This window comes from Neoarius graeffei, chromosome 14 (assembly GCF_027579695.1).
Source record: "Neoarius graeffei isolate fNeoGra1 chromosome 14, fNeoGra1.pri, whole genome shotgun sequence".
Taxonomy (NCBI): Eukaryota; Metazoa; Chordata; class Actinopteri; order Siluriformes; family Ariidae; genus Neoarius; species Neoarius graeffei.
The window spans coordinates 9,014,987-9,033,873 of NC_083582.1; the positions used below are offsets into that span (position 1 = coordinate 9,014,987).

General features: G+C 40.8%; 1 protein-coding gene across 2 annotated transcripts in view; it reads right to left on the reverse strand.

The window, feature by feature from the left end:
- The window catches only part of capgb (capping protein (actin filament), gelsolin-like b), a 43,874-nt gene extending 25,343 nt beyond the window's left edge, over positions 1–18,531 (reverse strand). Inside the window, exons 1-2 of one of the 2 annotated variants that reach the window (XM_060939226.1) lie at positions 18,247–18,531; positions 11,929–12,122 (exon numbers count right to left, since the gene is read on the reverse strand). In XM_060939226.1, coding sequence (XP_060795209.1) covers positions 11,929–12,121 — 193 coding nt within the window. In that variant the 5' untranslated portion in view covers position 12,122; positions 18,247–18,531. Of the gene's footprint in view, positions 1–11,928; positions 12,123–14,165; positions 14,191–18,246 lie in introns of those variants that run through there. The other variant, XM_060939225.1, reaches the window with a different exon arrangement.
- Positions 18,532–18,887: the final 356 nt, after the last annotated feature.

Consider the following 18,887-nt stretch of genomic DNA (forward strand, 5'->3'; position numbering starts at 1 on the left):
TGCCAGGTCATCGCAGGGCTGACACATACAGTAGAGACAAACAACCAATCACAATCACATTCACACCTACGGTCAATTTAGAGCCACTAATTAACCTAACCTGCATGTCTTTGGACTGTAGGGGAAACCAGAGCACCCGGAGGAAACCCAAGCAGACACGGGGAGAACATGCAATATATATAAACAGTTATTTCACGAAATTGAGTCGTACATGAGCTGATAACCGAGAGGCACGTATAAGCCATGTACAATGAGATTGAGTGGAATAACTGTTTTATTCTATCCATATTCACTGGATTTTGAGAAATGGATCATTTTTATTTTTTGCAAAATCGAAAATTAAAAACTTTATACAAAACGTCCGTCAAAATAATTTCTGCTTATGTAAACAAACCGGTGAAATGACAGTAGCAATTTGTGAAAAAATGCTATAATAATAATTCTTGAAAAATAAAAAAAAAGATACATCCTTCCTATCAAATACTTTTATTCCATATTTTGTTGCTCTTTTGTATTTTTGGGGGGTTGTTTTTGAGTAGAGTTTTTATTTCATCCTCGGTTGGTTCAGCAACACACTCCACCATTTTGTTTTTCTTTACTCATGGTACATGAGCTGATAGCTTAGTAGTAGAGAGTAGCCAATCAGAGCACACAATTGCTCATATCCAGTGAATGTGGACAGAATTAATATATATCACTATTACGTTTTCATGTATTTAACCTAAGGGTGTGCAAATTTTTGCTCTTGACTGAATTTGCACAGGGGTGTAGGATTTAATGTAAAATGAAAACTACTGCAGCTAGATGTTGTATGGAAATATTTTATTTTAGGTCAATATTAAACTTAACATTTAATTAACTTGTTTAAATATTAAACTGCAATAAAATTTAAACAGTTTAAATACAATAAAATTAAAACAATTACAACAAAAAAGAAAGAAAATTGCAACATCTAACCAGCTAGTTGTTCTCTGTTTCCAGAACTAAACCCAGCTTTTTGTGATGTACGTGTTAACTGACAGAAATAAGTGTATTGTATTCAGAGACGTGCGCTATGATATGCTACGTTGGTTCAAGGAGGATGTTTAAAGAGCTGATGTCGGAGGGCAGGAACAGGGCACGGGGCAGATCATTAATCTATGTGCTGACAACCAGATTAGCAGTGTGGCCAAGGCAGCAGACACACACCGAGCCAACAGACCACCTGCCACACTGCCACTACTGAAACTTTAATGACGCACACAAACGTCCTGTCCTTCCTGTTTTCCCCTGGGTTTCCCCTTTTATTCCGCTTTCATCCTGATCAGATGCCATCTGAGCGGCTTATATGTTGTAGTTTATATCAGTAGAGTCTGATTAGTCAGAAGGTGTTGATTCATTTTCTCTGACAGTCGTGCAGCTGCAAATCACATTTGTTTATATCAAAACGTTATCGTTTCTATAGTAACAGTTCATTCTTCATTCACAGGGATGTAGACAAAAGAAAAAACACATGATCATTGATATAATGATGTTTATTGAACATTTATGTATGGAAGGAGTCTCCAGTGTCAGCGCTTTGTAACAGTATGTACTGTAAGTCCAGGACAGAAGAGTTTGCAGTTACCCTGCAGGTTTTGTTTGTTTGTTTGTTTGTTTGTTTTGTCTTATTAACTTCAAGAGAGAGGAAAAAAGCAAGGCTGGTGAGAAAACAACTGTTTATAGCTGCTATAATGTACAATCTATATTTCATGGATGCTACTAAACATTAAATGAAACTATAAAAGGATAAAATGTGATCGATTTTTAATACATAAAACGGTAATTTTTAGCTCATCTGGCCAACAGGTGATGAGTTTATGCCATCATGTGTTGTCCGGCACCATCCACATTTCACGAAAATCACTTTTTCTGTCTCAATTCTTCACTGATTTATATTCTTTTTGGCAGATAGGTCGGTCTGCCTGGGGTGCATATGAATAGCTTCTACCCAAATGTGCATAATTGCAATTAATAATGAAGATATGGAGTCATTAATCAATCCCTAACGAACAGTTTCCACACAAATCGCTTCTTCTCCCTCAATTCTTCACCGATTTTGATTCTTTGTGGCATGAAGGTAGGGGAACCTAGGGTGCACATAACTTCAACCCAGATTTGCTTCATTACAATTATTAATGAAGTTATGGACTAATTAAGTCTTAATGAGCAGTTCGACAAAAATCGCGTCTTCTCAGTCAATTCCTCGCCGTTTTGGATTCTTTCTGGTAAATAGTTAGGTATTCCTAGGGTGGATATAGTGTAATGGGCGGCACGGTGGTGTAGTGGTTAGCACTGTCGCCTCACAGCAAGAAGGTCCGGGTTCGAGCCCCGTGGCCGGCGAGGGCCTTTCTGTGCGGAGTTTGCATGTTCTCCCCGTGTCCGCGTGGGTTTCCTCCGGGTGCTCCGGTTTCCCCCACAGTCCAAAGACATGCAGGTTAGGTTAACTGGTGACTCTAAATTGACTGTAGGTGTGAATGTGAGTGTGAATGGTTGTCTGTGTCTATGTGTCAGCCCTGTGATGACCTGGCGACTTGTCCAGGGTGTACCCCGCCTTTCGCCCGTAGTCAGCTGGGATAAGCTCCGGCTTGCCTGCGACCCTGTAGAACAGGATAAAGCGGCTAGAGATAATGAGATGAGTATATAGTGTATATAGCTTGCAACATTTATTGCACAAGGTGGCCTACTTTAGATCGTTCCTTCTGGACTAGACAGGGCCGGAGTGAGCTACACCGTCATTGACGGTCTCGTTAACAAATCACTGTGGTCAAAAGAGGAATAAAACACTCTGGAAAATCCTGTAATAGGAAAATAATCAACTTTCACTTTGTATCAGGCTGCATCACATCACTTTTTGTCGATTATTTTCCTATAACAGCATGTTTTATTCCTTACATGCACTACCATTATGTATATGCGGCTATGAAAGAAAAGCAATCACCTTTGCTCATGTTTGATTAAATTATTGACATTCACGAGGGATTTACAATGTGTTCACGAGGAAAGACAATGCAGTATAATATACTGTGAATGAATTATGATGCATGTGGAAGCAGCACGTCTCCACCACTGAACTTTGAGACTGTGATGAGGAAGTAAGAAAAATGACCCTTTCATTTTCCAAATCATCCTTCTGCTTAAACCCACACCCTTCTTTGTATCACGCCATCATGCTTTTTTCCTCTTTTGCTTCGAAAGATACCATAAAAGGGAAGGTTGCTGTGCATTTTTCTTGCATAATGTGATGTATTTCTGAGCGAGATAAGATATTTGGGAGGGAAATTGTGTCTAATCAGATTTTGGAGTTTGTTTGTTTGGATTGTTTCAAGCAGGGGTGTCATTATTAACTGTGAACGTGAATTCAAATCCATGAATTCAGGTACAGCATGAGTCATACATCGTGTCACACTCCTACAAAAATACATTTATAAATAAATAAATACCCTGATCATGATATAAGGTTTGTGGTTTGTCATATAGGCATAGGTTTTTTTGGGGGGGTTCCCCCCCCCAAGACTTAAAGAGAGCTATGGTTCGGGTAATATCATCCATCCATCCATCCATCCATCCATAACCGCTTATCCTGTGCAGGGTCTCGGGCAAGCTGGAGCCTATCCCAGCTGACTACAGGCGAAAGGCAGGGTACATTAGACCCCGAAGCCGCCGCCAGGCGCCGCTAAAACCGCCATTTAGAATTTGAGCCGCCGCCAGCCAATAATTTTGTAAGCCAATTTGAGCCGCTGTCTAATAAAATTTGGCTGAGCCACTAAGAATTGTGTACATCAAATAATGGGTTTATCCACATCATGAGCTACAAGAAAAGTGACAAACATGATCAACTGTACACACTAGTAGTAACACAATAGAGACGTATAGGCATACACTGTAGAGATTTAGAACTGATATCACAGCACAGAGAGCCACCACAAGTTTGCCGTTGTGACTACCTGTCTGGCTTCCCGCCCCTCACACCGTTACCACGATACACTGGGGAACCCGGGAACCCACCCAGAGCATCAATCGACTCCGATATCGACGAGATGGCTGCATTCTTTGCCGCTGCTGAGGGAAAGTGTAAAGGTATTTTTTTTTGTTTGTTTGTTTGTTTCACATACTTCGAGATTGATAAAAAAAAAAGTACTCCACCACTCTACTTTCATCATAGTAAGATAGCTGCCAGTCCTTCACTGGTCATTGCTAGTGAGAGTAGATAGCTAGATGCCTTCCTCGAACAATCCAGATTAGTTTATTATTAGCATTGAACTACAATCTTGCTAGATTTATATTTACAATGAAGTAAGAGACCAGGGGACCTGTGGTAATTTGCTATTTATTCCCCCCATTTGTTTGATCCATTCGCCCGGATATATGCCACGCAGTGACGTCCAGTATCAGCCATTTGTAGCCATAAACATTTTGGTGGCTGCAGCAGCCATTAAGGTTTTGGCTGAGTCAGCTAGCCAGCCAATAATTTCATCAGCCAGCCATTATCCTGAAAACAAACGGCTTCGGGGTCTAGGGTACACCCTGGACAAGTCGCCAGATCATCACAGGGCTGACACATAGAGACAAACAACCATTCACACTCACATTCACACCTACGGTCAATTTAGAGCCACTAATTAGCCTAACCTGCATGTCTTCGGACTGTGGGGAAAACCGGAGCACCCGGAGGAAACCCACATAGACACGGGGAGAACATGCAAACTCCACAGGGTAATATCATGAAAAACGTTTTGCCTATACACTTATACACTTACGCTGCTTTTTCAGTATATTTAATAATGGAGTCAAATCTAAGGCTTGGCTAAAGAAAGCATCCGTGTCTTTGTAGCACGAAGTGTGAAATAACAAAGAAACAATAATTTGCTTAATCCCAGATTTGTTTATGTTATATAGACATGAGAGATTTACTGGGAAATACAACACTCGTACGTATTTTTCATACGAGCCCCATACGGGACATGGAGAACCAAAACAGTGACAGATGTCACTCGTGAGGAAATCGATGAGGGAGTTGTTTTGATAAATTTGAATACTTTTTGTTTGTGAATGTGTCTATATAATAATAAGAAAATCACACGTTGACTTGAAGATATGAAGTTTATCTTCTCGTGTTAAAAAAACCTCACATTTTTCATACGAAATACATCGCGGATCTGAGTGACATATTTAAATAATATTGGCTGGCATTGCGTGGTCTATCAGATATATTCCATTCAGCTAGCATGACACTGAACGAGTCGAAGATGAGTAGCTGAATGGGATATATCTGATACACCATGAAAAAAAGCCAGCCAATATTATTATTATTATTATTATACATACACATTCCTTTCGGGTGTTCAACGCATCTTTCTCTTTCAAAATTCTCTCAAAACTTCTGTATTTAACAAAGCAAACCTGGCGGCCATGTTTGTTTCCAAATTGTCAGTCACTCGCTAGCACAGAAGTTTTACGTCTCTGACGTGTGACGTCATGTTGTCTTGACAACCATGCAATGCTCATTCTCCACTGGTGAATGGAGAGTGACGTAATACACGTAGGATAAGCGATATGCTAACAATATTGCATGCTATCAAACCAAATGAATGAAACACGCTAGAAGGGAATAGAACACGTTTTTATTCCATGGAAAAAGTGTCCTGTCTGGATAATAATCACTAATATTTCACTCCGAAGACGTCACGCCCAGTGTTTTCCCGCTAACTAGACGCGTGTTTGTCAGAATGGCGAACCGGTTCAAAATTAAAATTATTTTGATTAACTTGCATATGTTTTTGTGGATGTGTCCATATAATATAAAGAACATTACACGGTGGTGTGAAGATATGAAGTTTATCTTCTCGTGTTGAAAATATTTTCACTCGTGATATATACAGTACTGTAGAGGCTTGTTCTTAGTGAGACCTTGAGAAAAGTGCTATAGCTTACACTGACGAAGTCTCTGACCCAAAGTAACTGTTTCCACTCTCAATGTCTATGTGCCTGGCAATAAATCCACTTGAAACGTCTTGAAAGTTGAACTTTAATCCTCGGTTTAACAATTACAAAGGTTCTAAGATTCAGAGAGTCAGGTAAGAAAAACTGTTCGCTTCCACGGCTTCTTGAGATCTGCCCTGAGAAGCGCGAGACCGGTCCTATGGAATTCTAATTCTTCGCATATGAATTCTAATTCTAATTCTTCTAATTCTAATTCTAACGGTCTCTAAGGCTATGTTCACACTGCAGGCTGAAGTGACTCAAATCCGATCTTTTCGCCCATATGTGACTTGTATCCGATCTTTTATTGACAATATGAACGACACAGATCTGATTTTTTCAAATCCGACCCAGGCCGTTTGGATATGTGGTCCTAATTCCGATTCCTATCCGCTCTTTTCATATGCGACTTCAGTCTGAACCGCCAGGTCGCATTCATCCGACTTACACGTCATCAACAAGCCACAAACGTCACTATTCTGCGCTGAAGTAAGCGGCGGGTCTCTCAAAAAAGTTACAACAACCTGGCACATAATCACGGGTGCAGATAGAGGGTGGGACGAGTCATATTTAAATTCACCTCGTTCGGTCCCCCCCACTTATAGGGAGGAAAAAACGTCTATGCTGTCTTTCTTTGCATAAGGCAAACCTCACGGAAAAATCAAAAGACTAATTACCATTCAGTTTATTGAGGTGCACAGCAGTGTATACATAGTTGCAACAACTCACATAAAACAAAGACTGATATTCGGTTGGTTGAGCTGCGCAGACTGCACAGGTTGCGAGCTCGAGCTTGGTTGCTATGGTTACTAACAACAAGTTTGACAGGCATATCGGGGTTGGGGTTGGTTTGCTGGCAGCTTTGTCCCCCCCAGTTTTTTGTCCCTCCCAGTTCAAAAAACGTATCTGCGCCCCTGCGCATGACATCAGTGCGAGGGACGCTTCGGGCTGTGAAGGTTCTGAATCTTCTCAATGGAAGGACGCAGAGGTTAGGGAGCTGATTTCCATTTGGGGGGATGCAGCTATTCAAGCTAGATTGGATGAGTCATACCGCAACCGGGCGGTTTTACTTCCGTAAACACTGGCCATACTCACTGCGTGTGACGTCGTCGTATCCTGCAATGCGCATGCGGAACACTTTTAGGTCGCTTTTCGTTCATACTGAGGATCACATACAAGTCGCATATATTTGTTAATGTGAACGACCTCACAAAAAAATTGGATTTCACAAAAAAATCGGAATTGAGCATTAAGCCTTGCAGTGTGAACGTAGCGTAATTCTTCTAACCTTGCCACATATTATTCATCATCTTAATCATGAAATAAACTACTTATATGAAATTACACACTCAAATGAAATTATTTATACCTTTTAACATAAATTGTAATTCACATCTATATGCATTCTACTTTGGCCGCTACAAGTACATTCACCATTCGAAGATATGTTCTTAAAATAGTGATCCTAAGTGAGATGAAATGTGTATGTAAATTTCTGACCTCAAAGTGTGACATGAAGATAGATATTGTCCCAATGCACCTCATACTTTAGCTTTTACTTTCAACATTTGAACAGAAAAAACTTCTACTTTCTACTCCAAACATCACTACATTTCTCTGTCATCGTGTATTTGTCAAGACATACTGTAAGATGACTTTTTAGGGACAGAAATCTATCAAAATTCCCAACAAATGTTAGCAAACATCACCTAGCATGATCCAAACTAGCTGAAAGCTAATACCTAGCACTGTGATCTGTCAGTTGACACGCGTTGTATTAGTTAAGGTACTGTAGTTTGTATTGTGACAGCTAGCTATTAGCATTCAGCTAGTTTGTATCATCTTGGTTATTGCTATGCTAGCTAACATTTGAGAGATTAGCTGTTGGTAGTTAGCTTTAACTAATGTTTTCCAGGTTATTTGGGGAAGAAGTGCTAACTGAATAGGAACTTAAAAAAAGGTGTTTGTGTGTGAGATGTTTTTCCCCTTTTGCGAGACTTTCTTGCACTTTGCTTAAAAACTGAAGATCTTTTAAATTTCCTACTTTAACTTCACTTAAAAATTTGAAGCTAGTTCAACTTTTACACAGCTTATTTATTTTAGACTGCAAAGTCATCTGAAATTTTCAGTCTTTGTTATTGTGCATGCATTTTCCTGTCTCGCAAGAACAATAGAAGAGTTTGGTTCCAAAACGCGATAAACGCCAAAATTGAAAAATTGAAACTCCCGCCACCAAACCATCAGCAATTATCATATCTTACTCGTACCATATTCAGTTTTCACCAAAACATGATATCTGCCATTGATTTACACACTGCATTATGGCCTTTCGTTCCAAAACACAACAAGCGCCATCACCGATTTTTCTCAAAAACAGACATATCCATTTGGCCAATCAGAGGCCACCATTGGCGTGAAGTCCTCAAAGATGGCTGCGCCCATGAAGTAGGAAATCGCTTTGTCACTTCTCACATTTATTGGACAATTTCACACTGAATTATGAATAATTTCCACGGACCAGAGGAGGTCGTGATGGTTTCACCAGTGGGGAAGAAACATAGGCCGTCAAAAGCAAATCATAATCGAAAACACGTTAAGAAAATGCGGCATTTGGGTGCCAGGAAAATACCAGACATTGTGTGCACGCATAAAGCAAGTACATGTGTGTTTTGCCGTGCTGATAAACTCACACCGGTTGACATTGCCCATTTTTCAGGATACTAAAGCACATTATATATCCAATTTCAGATATATCTGTCATGAAAGAACATGGTTAAAGGAACAGTCCACCATACTTCCATAATGAAATATGCTCTTATCTGAATTGAGACGAGCTGATCCGTACCTCTCCGAGCTTTGCGCGACCTCCCAGTCAGTCAGATGCGCTGTCACTCCTGTTAGCAATGTAGCTAGGCTCAGCATGGCCAATGGTATTTTTTGGGGCTGTAGTTAGATGCGACCAAACTCTTCCGCGTTTTTCCTGTTTACATAGGTTTATATGACCAGTGATATGAAACAAGTTCAGTTACACAAATTGAAACGTGGCGATTTTCTATGCTATGGAAAGTCCGCACTATAATGACAGGCGTACTAACACCTTCTGCGCGCTTCGACAGCGCATTGATACCTTCACTCCTCTTCGGGCACGGCCAGCTCCGTATCAATGCGCTGTCGAAGCGCGCAGAAGGTGTTAGTACGCCTGTCATTATAGTGCGGACTTTCCATAGCATAGAAAATCGCCACGTTTCAATTTGTGTAACTGAACTTGTTTCATATCACTGGTCATATAAACCTATCTAAACAGGAAAAACACGGAAGAGTTTGGTCGCATCTAACTACAGCCCCAAAAAATACCGTTGGCCATACTGAACCTAGCTACATTGCTAACAGGAGTGACAGCGCGTCTGACTGACTGGGAGGTCGCGCAAAGCTCGGAGAGGTACGGATCAGCTCATCTCAATTCAGATAAGAGCATATTTCATTATGGAAGTACGGTGGACTGTTCCTTTAAATGCACTTTAAATAGAAAGGGATATGTAGCATTTTGCGTAAAAATGCCGTGGCGTGGATATGTAGTAACTTGACAAAAAAAAAAAATTACTTGGTTCAGTTGAAAGCTGTTAATCAGTTCTGGATTTCATTTTTGAAGTTTATTATCATTAAGGAGTTAGTCAATAAATTTTAAAACAGGATACAGTGGTTTTCCTTTTATTACTTCCCGTAATCAGAAAAATTGATTTTTCTCGAAACAATGGAATTGGATATATAGCATTTTGGAACCAAACTCTTCTCACATGGACAAATGGGGTGTGATCATTTTAATGTCCTAAGGGTCGCTTTTCTCCATTTTGGGACCATTTTCCTCCCTCTTGAGGTAAACAGTATGAAACAGGAAACAGCCAAACATGAGGAGCTTGAACTAATTAGCATAACTATGGAACTGTGTCACACCAAGATGGTGATGCAGGGAAAACATTGTGACTCTGCATCAACCTCGGAGAGTTTTGAGTTGCAGGGATTTGTGTAATTTGTGGTTGACATTCGCGAATAGAGCCGTGAAACCAAAGATGAATAAATATATAGTTTCTCTGTTCCTGCTTTTGTGTTCTCGTTTCTTCCTCTGTAAGATCAAAACATTAGGTGTATAACTCCATACTCGTTACTGTGGAGTCAAGCCCATGCATTCTAAGGTTAAGATAGCTAAGCACTAGCTAGAATGATTTAGGGTGTATTCAGACCAGGATAGTTCGATAGTTCACTTGCTTTGGTCCGAACCAAATGTTTTTTTTATTTTTTCATTTTGGTGCGGTTCGCTTTCACACTGTACATTTTAGTAAGCGGACCAAAATCTGTCAACAAAGCCACGCGCCCTGAGGCCGTTCAGCTATTGGTCAGAGACGACACGCGCACAAAGCGTTAAGTTCAAAAGTAGTCATGGAGGCTTTCCGCGCTGTTATTCTTTTTAATGTCATCAAAGCTATATGTTTTTTCCAGTTTTTACTGTTTTCACAATTGTGCGATTACTATGCTGTTGTACAAGTAATTTATCAACGACGACTTCAAAGGGCAAGGCGGCTACGGAGGATAGTGCTGATGAGCGCACATCATGTTGTGACAGTTCTGGCTCTTCACGCAAGACGGAGGAGGTATGTGTCGGGATACTCGCCTTATCCATCGTAATAGATGAATTTCTTTTTTGCGTCGCTAGTACCGCCACTTTTTGAAAGAATGTCCCTGATTTTAATGTAGGTCTGACGGAGTTTCTTCACTTTTAGCCGACTTTGTTCTGGGGAGCGCGTGAACCCCTTCTCCTTCATTTTCTCACTGAATACAGCAAACCCGTCGGCATTTTTGTGTGTTCTCTCCAAAAGCTCAGATATGTGGACATCTGCCCATATATCCACAAGAGTACGCGTTTCTTCCTCGGCCCACGTTTGCCCCCTACTCATTTTTTGTACTCTGTAGTCTAGCCTACCACTGGTCTGAATGACTGAATGACTGTTGTAAGGTTCCCTTGACAACCGAAACAGTGTTTGCACTTTGCGGTGGAGTGTCAAGACTCTGTTTCCCATAATGCTCGACAAACGACGGAAGCTCTCGAGGTACAAAAAATCAAAACTGTCGGATTAGGTCCGGTCTGCTTTCACACCTCCAAAAGGTCCGCACCAGGGTTTCTTTGGTCCGGACCGAGTCCGACCTTGCAGCTCGGTCTCGGTCCGCTTGTTTGGTCCGGACCAGAGTTTGGTGGTTTGTATTCAGACCAACCCAAAAGGTCCGGACCAAGGGAAATTTGGTTCGTTTGGTCCGGACCAAACAACGTAGGTGTGAATACGCCCTTAGTTTTCGGTCCAGAAAAATGACGTCATCTAACCTTGCTCTATCTTGCAGTTGCACTCACTAGGCAGGATTTCCTTTTGTTTGCCGCTAGCAGGAGAGCCGAGTCCGCCATGTTCGCGGACTCATGTCGACTTGTTTTAGTTAAAAGTAGCTCAAACACGCCCCACGGTGGTCACGCGATATTGCTGTACACTTGCTTTGGTGAGCTCCGGAATCATAAAATGCGGGACGCTTTTTATCTCGACGAAACATTTACACACAGGATACACGGTGTATGTGGGCAGCAGCGAAACATCTCGAAACTCCAAAAGAAACAGAAATAGAACATTTTGCCCACAATTCAACTTTGCAGTCAGAACCTTTAGATATACTAGGTACTTGTTATTTTACCCAGAGGAATTGAGGACTTGAGAAATACAGTATTATAGTGTCTGTTTTTAAGAAGCTCTACAGTCTTTACAGCATGTTTAATTAAGAAGGTCAGACTCCATTCACAAATCCCTTAATCACATAATTCATACCCTGATCATGACCAAGAGTGTTTATTAAAAAAAAAAGTCAGTTTTAATGTCAGACTAGGCGTAATCTCACCGATCCACATGTGCAAATCGGCTCCTTCATCTCCTCTGTTCTGCAGCACCAGGTAAGAATCTCCATTATAGAAAGCGCCGACTTCAGACGCAGCCAGCGGCACGGCCTTCAGCTTCTCCACCCTCCAGCAGTGCACACCCAGCTCCCTCACCTCGGGCCCGAACTGATCTGGAGCAGCCTGGAAACGGAGCATTCTGCAGGAACAGAGGGACACAACATGAGAAAAACAAACTTTCCTACTCTGTTACAATAGAAGGTGTTGATTAATTTTCTGCAACAGCAACTCTGACAGTAGTGCAGCTGCAAATCACATCGTATTTATACAGTGTCTTGCAAAAGTATTCATCCCCCTTGGTGTTTGTCCTGTTTTGTTGCATCACAAGCTGGAATTAAAATGGAATTTTGGAGGGTTAGCACCATTTGATTTATACAACATGCCTGCAACTTTAAAAGGTGCACATTGTTTTTTTATTGTGACACAAACAATAATTGAGATGAAATCTGGAGTGTGCATAAGTATTCACCCCCTTTCGTATGAAACCCCTAAATAAGAGCTGCTCCAAGCAATTTACTTCATAAGTCACAATTAGTTGATTAAGATCCACCTGTGTGCAATCAAAGTGTCACATGATGTCTGTATAAATCACCCTGTTCTGGAAGGACCCTGACTCTGCAACACCACTAAGCAAGCAACATGAAAACCAAGGAGCCTCCAAACAGGTCAGAGACAAAGTTGTGGAGAAATACAGATCAGGGTTGGGTTATAAAAAATATCCCAAACTTTAAATATCCCACAGAGCACCATTAAATCCATTATAGCAAAATGGAAAGAATATGGCACCACTACAAACCCGACAAGAGAAGGCCCCGCCCACCAAAACTCACAGACCGGGCAAGGAGGGCATTAATCAAAGAAATTATTTACCATGGTCTCATTTTTTTTACATAAAAAAACCCCCGATCATTTTAAAGGAGTGTGTACACTTTTTATATCCACTGTGTGTGTGTGTGTGTGTGTGTGTGTGAGAGAGAGAGAGAGAGAGAGAGAGAGAGAGTCATATATAGGTACACACACAGCACTGTGCAAAAGTCTTTTTTTATACAAACTTTGTTATAGATTTCTATTTTATGACTTCTACATTATCGAGTCAAAGCATCACAGAAACATTTTAGAGTTTCAAATGTTCATTTTTTTTTTCCAGCACAAAATTAAATCTCATCTCATTATCTCTAGCCGCTTTATCCTTCTACAGGGTCACAGGCAAGCTGGAGCCTATCCCAGCTGACTACGGGCGAAAGGCGGGGTACACCCTGGACAAGTCGCCAGGTCATCACAGGGCTGACACATAGACAACCATTCACACTTACGGTCAATTTAGAGTCACCAGTTAACCTAACCTGCATGTCTTTGGACTGTGGGGGAAACCAGAGCACCCGGAGGAAACCCACGCGGACAACATGCAAACTCCACACAGAAAGGCCCTCGCCGGCCCCGGGGCTCGAACCCAGGACCTTCTTGCTGTGAGGCGACAGCGCTAACCACTACACCACCGTGCCGCCACAAAATTAAATGTTACAGAAAAAAAAAAAGTTTCTATCTGAGCAGCATATTCCCTAAGAGGCCACTTTTCAGATGAAAAAAGAAAACATAACGAAGGCTACTGGGGTTTTGGTGCCAAATGAAGACGCGAGTGTGACAGTCAAAGTGTCCAGAAGAACTGTGGCTGGTTCTGTAAGATGCTCAGTAAAACCTACAGCTCACTTCCTTCCTTATAAAACTGCACTCACTGGACCGGAGACTACTATATTTTTTAAAGCAAATGGTCGTCTCACACCAAATATCGACTTTGTTGCATTTATTATGGCTTACTGATTACTGTTTATAGTATTTTTTATGTTAAATTATTTCATTAATTTTGAAGCCATTTTTGCTCTACAGCATTTCTTTACATGTACCGAAGACTTTTGCACAGTACTGTAATCTTTGACATTAAATAAAGTATTAAATACATTTTTGTGCATCGTGATACATATCATGCATAATAGAAATGTCTTTAAGAATCAAATATATGATATTCATGTCATATCGCTCCACAGTACCCTGATTACTCTGAACTGACTACAATTTTCTTAAAATATATATATGCGTGTTATAGCAAAATAGCAGATACAGAATTTTAAAACAGTACTAAATACAAGCAAGTACTTATTATATTTAGAGCTTCTTGTCAACCCACCTGTGAGAAACACAACTGCAAGACGCAAAGAGGAAAAAGAAATGACAAAACAGGCAAAAGCAAGTGACCACGCCTAACAAGACAACCACAGAGCACATGATTGAGGCTCTCCCCAGAATTCCAGACACCGCTCATTTCATGAGTCACGGTTTTCCATAATCGCTCAAAAAACCCTCTGTGACTCACATGCCGAGTTGCTTGTTCAGTCGTCCACGAGCTGCCATCTTACCAGCTCTGATACAGCACACTAACGCTCTCAGGTTAAGCTCTCAGAAAAGCAGCTCTGTTTCCAATCAGAAATTTGACTAAAATCAAAATCACACTTTTAAATTTAGCACAAAATTCCTCACGTGACTTGCCACTAAATGACTGCGAGGCCTCAGCAAATGCACTGGAGCAAAACTAAAAAACACCGATATGCAAACCTGCAAAAGTGTCAGTCTTCAGGTGAATTCTGTATTAAAGGATTTAAAAAAAAAAAAAAAAGATTTCCTTACAAGAACTTACAGGTAGGAGTAATAACACTCACCGTCCACTTTATTAGGAACACCTGCAGTTATCTATTCACTGGTCAGAATTGTATTTCAGGTGGAATTTTTAACCCAGTTCATAATTTGCTACTTGTATTAGGGAGACTTACTCTATCTCAGGTTAGGATTTGGGAAGACTTTGTATGATGTAATAAGACTGGACTCATTAATAAATTCAAAATATATTAATCACACCTTCCATGGCAATCATTACGGGTCTAGTGGTTAGAATCAGAAGGTTCTGAGTTTGAATCCTGGTTAAGTATGAAAAAAGATATTTTCAAAAATGCTGAATAGGTAGACGGACAACAGGAAATACCAGGTCGGCGTGGATGGAAGTAAGAGAGACAAAAAAAAAAAGTCATGGAAAATCCCTTTTAAGAGTCTTAGATCATCCAAATTTTTACCTAGGTTGGAAATTATGAACTAGGTCAAAAAAAAAAAAAAATCACCTAGGTTGAAATTTTTTAACCTGTAACACAACCAATCAGGTCGCAGCAGCAGTAGCAATTCATAAACTTATGCAGATACAGGTCAGGGGGCGGCACGGTGGTGTAGTGGTTAGCGCTGTCGCCTCACAGCAAGAAGGTCCGGGTTCGAGCCCCGGGGCCGGCGAGGGCCTTTCTGTGCGGAGTTTGCATGTTCTCCCCGTGTCCGCGTGGGTTTCCTCCGGGTGCTCCGGTTTCCCCCACAGTCCAAAGACATGCAGGTTAGGTTAACTGGTGACTCTAAATTGAGCGTAGGTGTGAATGTGAGTGTGAATGGTTGTCTGTGTCTGTGTGTCAGCCCTGTGATGACCTGGCGACTTGTCCAGGGTGTACCCCGCCTTTCGCCCGTAGTCAGCTGGGATAAGCTCCAGCTTGCCTGCGACCCTGTAGAAGGATAAAGCGGCTAGAGATAATGAGATGAGATGAGATACAGGTCAAGAGGTCATGTTTGATCACATCAGATATCAGAATCATCAAGGGATAAAAATGTGATCTCGGTGACTTTAACCGTAGCATGGTTGTTGGTTCCAGACAGGCTGCTTTGAGTGATTCAGGAACTGCTGATTTCCTGGGACTTTTGCATACAACAGTCTCTGGAGAGATCACTGCGTAAATGATCAGGTGTTCCTAATAAAGTGGACAGCAGTGAGTGTGTACTGTATAGAAATATATATTTTTAAAAATAAACGGGAAAAAGGAATATAGAAATAGATGCTGTATTAATTAAAGAACTGTTTTGTGGTGTTGATAGAGTGTGATTTTTGTACACGCATGAAAAAATGTGTCTGATTCTATTTATTTATTTCAATTAATATAACTCCTTTCTTTATATAGTGCTCAAGGATGCTTTACAACAACATAGCGCAGAAGGCCTCCGAGTCCACAATGCAAGTGGTGCTTGATAATCTCCAAGAGTGGTCAAGTTCCAATCAAATGGTTCTCAACCCAGCAAGAAAACTAAAGATGTGCGGATATCCTTCAACCGAGCGTCCACTCAGCCTGACAACGTGTACACAGGAAGTGCTGCCGTCGAGAGGGTTTCGACATTTAAACTCTTAGGTATTTGGCAACAACAGGATCTGTGCTGGAACCACCATCTTAATGAAATAATTAAGAAAGCTAACAAAAGGTTATACTTCCTACGCGAATGCAGGAAGGCCAATCTACCTAAGGATGTGAGGATTACAGTTTACTGGAGTAAGATTCGTCCGGTGCTAGAGTACGCATCGCCGGTCTGGACCGGCATCCTGAAATACCTCCAAGAGGAAATACAACGATTGAAGGATCACTGTATGGGCATAACTGGCATCCTGAAGACAAGTCTTGCAAGTCTGGAGAAATGAAGACATGAGGCGACCACATGTGAGCTTGAAAGAATTATAAAGGAACCTAACCATCGAAATTACAGTACGTCTTCCTTCCAAGGATGGCGGCCCACAAGTACGCAACTAGGAACAAAAGTTGTCTCGCAAACCATTATCGGGAACTGAAAGACAGAAGTAGTTTTTTTATCTCAAGAGCTTGTCGCCTCCTAAACAGCTGGACATAGTCAAACTCTATTATCTAATTTTTGGATACGTATTTCTATGACTTTGCTGTTTTTGTTGTAAATTCATCATATAATTTTAGTTCAAGATGAATGAATAAAGTGATAATTATTATAGCACAAAGTAACATCAACTAATATATATATATATATATATATATATATATATATATATATATATATATATATATATATATTTTTTTTTTTTTTTTTTTTTTTTTTTTTAATATAAGTTGACTCCAAATGATATTATGTGTTTGATTTCTGTTTCTCCAATTTGTAATGCATTTAAAATAAATATTCCATTAATCCCATTAATATAAATGAATAAACAAAAGCACAGGATACACCACAACGTCTACTTTGGATCCATGAAATTAATTTTTATATCTCGGATTTTAATGCATTCCTTTGCATTTTCCCTGCTGACAACCGACACTCAATATTTATGAATAATTTGAGCAGACACACAGATCCAGATGAGACACTTCACACCATGGTTGCTACAGAAGTTGTGAGCAGAATGGGTTTGAGTGGTACTTCCTAAAAAAAAAAAATTATAATAAAATAAAAATAAACCTTCCACACACTAGACTGATTTTTTTTAAAAATAAATATTAGTTTCTTTCAGATGCATGTGAAAGAAACCACACAGGAAGGATGACAGAGTAGAAGCATGAAAGATTGCGGTGAGGGCCTACAGATATAAGGCGTGGCTACGGAAGAGCTTACACACGCACACAGACAGACATGTCTAATCTAAATGGCAGAACAGAACAAGTACGTGCACTTAACTGCATGATCCCCTCAGCCAGTTCAGGCACACTTTCTTCTGGCTCTGGCTCCATCCTGCCTGCGTTTGGTCTCTGTGTTTGTGTGTGTGTGTGTGTTTGTTCATCTGGCCTGGTTAAGCTTACATGTAGCCGGTAACTGGACCCGAGGGAATAAAACCCGAGGACGCCCCACGGCGAGGAGAGTCAGGTTGCTCGACAGACAGAGCTACATGCTGGTCTGATCACTCCTGCACCTTCATCTTCACCCCTCTATCGTTCTATTCATCCAACTCTGTTTTGAGGTGTAGGGTTTGAGTTCTGAATGATTGGGAGATGATTATCCACAACAAGAGGCCCAACAGTGGAGAAATTAGAAATTAAATATGTCTGTGCAGTGAAAGGAAAGAAAGATGAGGAGATTGACAGGGGTCAACAGCGCCGTGTCTGAGACACTCGAGGCACGACCCGTACACATGCAGCTAATCAGAGAATGGAATATGATAGCCATAATAAAACAATAACCGCCCCAGGGCAGGGTGGAGAAGCTTGATACTGCAATAATTATCTGACACGCTGTCCAGGAAAATAAAGCATCAACTCAAAGTGGTCCATTTTTTTTGTCTCCAGTTTGCAGGGAATTCTCCAGAAAATGGTTATTGTTGTTGTTGTTGAGTGTAGACAACAAAAATGACCACTATAACTTTCTTTAAAAGTTTCTAGATAACATGAGGATTTGTTGCTTACCTCGCTGGAGTTAATACCACTGAAGACCTTTTCTCAAGTTGAAGAAAAACAAAGGAAGAGATTTAGTTAAGGAGGAGAGGTATTTGAGCACAAAACACTTCCTGCTTCTCTTCTGAGTCACAGCTTACGGTACACCCACCAAAAACCCAGAGCAGGGAGGGTAAAAATTAACAAAAAACATTGAAGGAGTGAAGGAGAAGGACAGACTGCACTCAGATTTGTACCATTTTCATTGTCTGATTGAATAAACGACAAGCGTTCATACATTAGCTGTGCCTGGTGAGGAAAGATGGGACGAAACTTTTTTTGTGTGTAAAAATGACAAGAAAAATGCAGGAAATTACATAATAATTCCTTCAGGAAAAAGAGGAAACGCCCAGTCTGCTGTGAATCCTCTTTCAGCGTCTCACGTAAGGACATGTTCACAAATCTCACCGTCAAACCCGACGTTCAAAAATCATATACATCTCACAGAAAGGCATGAGGACATGGTAAAGCGTGTTTCAACATGCAACAACGTGACGTGGTGGTGTAATGGTTAGCACTGTTGCCACACAGCAAGACGGTTCTGGGTTCAAACCTTGTGGTTGCCTGCCTGGAGCCTTTCTATCTAGAGTTTGTATGTTCTCATGCCTGTGTGG